Source organism: Pteropus vampyrus, unplaced genomic scaffold, assembly GCF_000151845.1.
Source record: "Pteropus vampyrus isolate Shadow unplaced genomic scaffold, Pvam_2.0 Scaffold76, whole genome shotgun sequence".
Taxonomy (NCBI): Eukaryota; Metazoa; Chordata; class Mammalia; order Chiroptera; family Pteropodidae; genus Pteropus; species Pteropus vampyrus.
This window is the reverse complement of record NW_011888857.1, coordinates 7,566,005-7,572,369: the sequence shown is the minus strand read 5'-3', so window position 1 is coordinate 7,572,369 and position 6,365 is coordinate 7,566,005. Positions and strand designations below refer to the sequence as shown.

The 6,365-nt window shown below is 33.5% G+C and overlaps 1 protein-coding gene across 1 annotated transcript in view; it reads left to right on the top strand.

Moving 5' to 3' along the window:
• ANO5 (anoctamin 5) overlaps positions 1-6,365 on the top strand; it is an 84,637-nt gene that overhangs the window by 38,966 nt on the left and 39,306 nt on the right. Inside the window, exon 8 of the mRNA XM_011362601.2 lies at positions 5,730-5,843. Coding sequence (XP_011360903.1) covers positions 5,730-5,843 — 114 coding nt within the window. The remainder of the gene's footprint in view (positions 1-5,729; positions 5,844-6,365) is intronic.

Genomic DNA, 6,365 nt, shown 5'->3' with positions numbered 1-6,365 from the left:
CCTGAAATTTATTTTTAAATGTATTATCTCTTTCCCTCTCTTTGTGTCTCTCTCTGTATCTTTGTCTCTTTCTGTATGTCTTTCTGTTTGTCTCTCTCATACACATATATAAAACATATATACATGTATCTGTAAATACAATATACAGTATATATCTGTTCTGAGCATTTGCCCTTCTAAAAGTTTTGCTGAAAAATGTCAATAAATTGAAAGTGTTGTGACAGCTTTGTTTGCGATTTTATACAATTTTGTTTCTTTTCTTTAATTCAGTAACAAACAGATCAGTAAGCTTTCTGTTGTTTTGCCTCCTTTTTATATAGAACTCTGAAGATGGAAAAACTTATTTTGTCAAGATCCATGCCCCCTGGGAGGTATTAGCTACTTATGCTGAAGTATTGGGAATCAAAATGCCTATTAAGGAGAGTGATATTCCCCGACCTGAGACAATCCCCTTTAGCTGTATACTTGGGCCTCTTAAGCTTCCAAGGAATGTGAAGCATCCTCATCCTGAATATTTCACTGCCCAATTCACCAGACATCGCCAGGAACTCTTCCTCATTGATGACAAGTCAAGCTTCTTCCCATCCTCATCAAGAAACAGAATTGTAGGTAGTGAAGAACTTTGGGCACATCCCTTCATGTAAGGGATGTTTGTTTGTGTGTGTGCTTTTATGCATGTGCATGTGCAATACTATGTCTGCAAGGTGTTTCTGTGTAAATTTTGATAATTTATTCAGTGGTTTTTGGGCAGCTTTGAAAGTCCACTTGGACCACTTAAACTTGTTAACCTCCCTACTTCTGAAACTTGTTTAAAAATGAATGGTTGACATTGTAGAAATAGTGAAGAGAGAAGCATTGCGCAATACTGAGAAAAGCAATGTAATTGAAAGACAGTGCTTTGATTTTATAAGAGTTTTGTACAATGGCTTTATGATCTCAGAGATTTTTTTGTTGTTGTTGTTTTTTTATAAATTCAGTGAATAGTAGTAGGAGCACTACTGGTCATTCCAAATGGAAATGGGATGTTTTAATTTCTTTATATGTAGATAGCATTTGAGAAACCTCAGAGCTTTTTCTTCTCATTTAAAACCAGTCTTTTGAATAATAATATTTCCTCTCCACTTATAGTTCTAGGATTTTTAAGTTTACCATTAAAACCTTCTCAAAGAATCAGTTTCTGTGCCATAGTTTCTTCATGTTACGATAGGAATAATATCTTTTTTTATAGCTGAGTAATAGTCCATTGTCTGTATGTACTACATCTTCTTTATCCAATCATCTATTGATGGACACTTTGGTTGTTTCCATATGTTGGCCCCTGTGAACAATGATGCTGTGACCATTGGAGTGCATATATATCTTTGCGGATAAATGGGCGGCAGAAGGATATTTAACTTTGGGTGGTGAACACACAATGCATTATGCATGTGACATATTATTGACTTGTACACTTGAAACCTATTTGATTCTATTAACCAATGTCACCCCAATAATTTTAATTTTAAAAAAAAGGAATAATATCCACCAAAAAAGTTACCCTGAGAATTAAATAGTTAAGGTATGGAAGGCTTTGAACAGTTTCTGGAACATGCTAAGTGCTCAGTAAGTGTTAGATGGTGTTATTATTGATCTGATTTTAGAGGGAAAAAATCAGGCTCTTTGTTGCTCTTATCTCTTCTATCCATTGCCTATTAATGTAATTACCAGGGCTCTAACGATTGCAAGCTCCTTCCCTTGATTTTACTTTTTTTTTCTTGAGCAATTGGAGACTTCATTCCTCTTAGGTTCAGTACTCTTAAGTGTGTTAGAAGGATTTTAAAATAATCCTTTTTTTTCTAGTTCCTACATCTATTTTTAAAAATTCACTGACAGGAATATCAAACAAAATGTAACGTGAATCTACAAACTAAAAATTGTCTCCCTTTTCTTACCAGGTTAAAAAACAAACCTAAGAGGCAGCCAGTAAGGAAATAAAGAGCACATGACATGAAATCAGAAAGCATGGTTTCAAGTTATATCTCTGCTACTTTCTAAATAAAATAATCTCTCTTAAAATAGAGATAATGATAATACTGGCATTATTGAGAGATTCAAATGAAAGAATATACATGAGATACTGCAAACTGTAAATTAGGAATTTGATCAGGAATAGAAATGTCAGTATTCATTTAGTTTTACTTGTTCTTTGTAAAGAATATCAATATCTTAGGTTAATTAAGCATTAAAACAATAATTTCTCCTCCTTTATGGTAGAACAGTTTTACTCTTGCTCTATTGAGGAAGTTATTTGGGAGATTAACATAGAAAAGTCCTTCCTATCCTCACTCAGAGAAGTATAGTCTATGTATGTACAAATCGAACAGTATTACAAGAGCATCTTACGTTGGTATAGAATTTCATACTTTTCAAAACATCTGTACAATCATCGTTACATATGTGCCTCATGATATATATCTTATAACATCTTATATAGATATGATATAATGTTTTGTTAAATGTAATATGAATGTTTTATTAAAACAGCTATTGAATTTGTTTCTAACTTTTCTGATTTTACAAAGAATTCTGCAGTTTACAACCTGGTGTTTACATATTTCAGCATATTTGTAAATTTTTCAGCAAAATGGATACCACATACAAAATTTCTAGATCTAAAGGCATGCACATTTAAAATTTTACATATATATATTACAATATCATGCTTTACAAAAAGATGTACTAATTTAGAGTCTAACAACGTAAATAGAGAAAGGGCCACAGGTCATAAGTGTACCCCTAAATTATCACAGAACACATAGTCATGTAACCACCAGCCAGATGGAAAGAGAAAAACTTCCCAATGCCCCAGGAGCCCTAGTGCCTCCTCCCAATTACTGTTCTCATCCTCCTCAGCAGAGGTTGACTTTAACTTCTCACAGCAGAGGTTAATTTAGTCTGTTTTTAAATTTTTTCAAAATGGAATCATATAGCATATATTTCTTTGAGTCTGGCTTCTTTGGCTCAGCATTTATTTGGGTGATTCATTTAGCTCTGTATGAGCTATTCATTCATTTGTGTTGCTGCATATGGGAATTTATTTGTGTATGTGTTATTATGGCTTTAATTTGCATTTCTCTGATATAAGAGATTCATCTTCTATATGTTTATTGGGCGTTTATTATGCACTTTATGAAGTATCTGTTAATGTCTCTTTTCCACTTTTCAATTAGGTCTTCTCTTGTTTTGTAAGAACTGTTTATTATTTTTTTTATATAAGTCCTTTATTCATTATATATTTTACTGATCTTTTCCTACTTCGTGCTTTTATTTTCTTTCTTTTAATGGTTCCTTTTGATAAACATGTTTTTACTTGTAATGCAGTTCACTTTCTCAAGCCTTTATTTTATGAATAATACTCCTAAAGTTTAACTACCACCAAGATCATGAAGTTAATTTCATATATTATCTTCTATGAGTTGTATTATTTTGCTTGTCACACTAAGAACTACTATCCACCTGGAATTAATTTTTGTGCATGGTTTGAGATGGTGGCCGTTTTTTCCCCATATATATAGTCATTCAGCTTGCACCAATTACTGAAAACATTCAATATTTTTTTATACAGTTTTACAATTCTACCTTTGTCATAATTCAAGTATCCTGTAAACTCATGGGGCTACTATTGGGCTTGGTTCTGCTGCTTTGATCTCTGTCTATTTTTTGTGTCAATACTACCAATATTGAGCTTTACCTGGGTTCTGTAGTCATGGAAAATAAGGATAGTTAAAGAAATCTCCTATTCCTCTCATTCTGAGAAACTGATTACTGTAAAGAATCACTCTTCCCTATGTGACTTAAAGCATATTCATAGATAACCTCCACCCCAAGTCTGACTTGGCAGCACGTTTTGCCACATAGTTCATCCTAAATTCACCTTGTAATTGACTTGTTCGTTTGAGTTAGTTGTCTTTATCCAAAAAAATAAAAAATTATAATACTTCTCATAGCTCTGTGTCAAGCAGAAAGTTACAGCTTGGAGCCAGGTGCCCAAGCTACACTCAGCATAGAGACAGGAAGATAGGAATGCTGTCTTTCTCGATGTTAACTTTACAAAGAGACAACTCCTAGAAAGCTTCAAAGCACTCCTGAGTTGTAAAACTGGCAAGAGGTTTATTTAGCATTTAAAAAGACTTACATACATCTCAAAGGCATAGAGAAAGAATTGATAATTACAATCACTCTATAGGAAATGCTCTAAGAAAAAGGAGTTAAAGAAAGTCTCATTCTCTTAGCACCAGGGAAATTTTAGTTGTTCTACATCTATAGTTACCCTTACAATTTCTTACCACTTACTACTTTATAATAATAAGGGTCAGACTCAGGCTTTCCACCTTTCTAGTCTTTGTTTCACAAATATTTTGCCAAAATTATTTGTCTCCATTGATAAAAACAGAGTACTCATTAACTGAATTGATCAAACTTTAATTAAACTTATTTTTTACCCACAGGACCCTAAAGTTGGACGTACTCTCAACCTGAGCCAACATTGGCTTGTAGAATAGCCCTTTTTTAATACAAAAAAAAAGACATTTCCTGAACCTGGCTTTCTTCTCCCTGTAAAAGAAAAGCCCTTTTTTTTGCCTAACTTTGCAGATGTTTGCAGATCCCTCTATTGCAATAGTCTCCCTCACTCTCTTACAATAATCTTTTTGAATGGAATCATTTCTTTCCTACGTCTGGATTTGTTTTGACTTGACAATACCATGCTATATTTATTACCATAGTTTTATAATCTTAATATCTGGTAAAGTAAAATGTTCCACTTTGTTAACACTACAAGACAGAGTTCTTATTTTGGTGACTCTTTCTTAAGGAAATAATTCAAAGTATATAGAATAGTTAATATTTATCACATTATTTATAAAAATAAAAACTACCTTACATAAATTATGATTTATTTACCAAGGCAGAGTATTAAGCTTGCCTGTAAAGTGAGTATTTTGGCAAAATATTTGTGAAACAAATTAAATAATGGTCATTCAAGGACAACAACCATTTTAATCAACAGTTCCTTAAATGATGAAATAGAAAAAAGGGGGTGAAGGGAAATACATCTAAAAAAAGTGCTAAAAAGACCAAATTCAGCAATCAGAAAAGCAGAAATTCTGCAAAGTTGCTGGAACACAAAAAGGAGATAAGATTGAATTGACAGAAATACAAGAGCTGAGGACACCAAGCCCAAATTAGATGGAGGAGAAAACTAATATAAAGATGTAAGTGATTGCAAAATAGTTGTAGATATGATAATGTTGAGTTAATAAATTCAGATAGCAAGAGAAGGCCCTGTTTAAATTATGAGAGTAATTCATTGAAAAAGTATTTAAGACAACTTGCCCAAGTATCAATTCTATCCCATGTTCCCTTAACTATTAATAGAAGTGATATTAGATTCTAAATTGAGCCCTGATTATAATAGGAATTCTGGGACAAGAGACCTCAGAGGAGCTTGGGGCAGAAACAAATAAATTATGATTCATTCTCCCCTTTCCTCAAGGGAATGTGGAGCTCTCATACCCAGGAGCTGAAATGCCTGTGAAGTACACATAGCCCTACCCTCTCCAGACCTTACCCCAAACGAAGGGAATGTTCTTTATATAATCATTCTGAGTGGACGTTGTTAAACTGTGATTGAAAAAAGTATGGAAAGCATAAAGTTTTGAAATGCACGTCTCTTTATGCTCACTTCGTAGGTTTATTATATACTTTCACGATGTCCCTTTAGCATAGAAGATGGGAAGAAAAGGTTTGGGATTGAAAGACTGCTAAATTCTCACACTTATTCATCTGCCTATCCACTCCATGATGTAAGTATAAGCTTGGTTTTGAAATATTGAGCTCTTTTCCCTCTCAAGTTCAGAGGTTGCCTTGTTGGGAGAGAGAATCTTCCATTTGCTTCCTCTTTCATTACAGGTTGCTTAATTCTCTTACATGTTTGAGAAATTCCCCTAAACTCCCTAGTTCCAAGCTGAGAACTTTACCAGCTGTGCTGAAACATGTAGTTAATACCTCTTCACATTGAGATTTCAGTGGAAGTTTATTTTGAAAACATTATTACATTTGGATATGATTTTTCTGTAGGACCCATATTGAGAATAGCAGTTATATTAAAAAAACATTTTAGAACATAATATTTAGAAATTTATATCTGAATTCATCAGATCTTTTCTCATTTATAAAGTTTCGAAGCTATAAAGCAGCGGTCCCCAACCATTTAGGCACCGGGGACCAATTCTCCTAAGAGAATCTAATGGCTGATGATCTGAGTTGGAACTGAGGTGGCAATGCTAGCGCTGGGGAGCAGCAGCTGTATTTAGCTGAATCTTCGC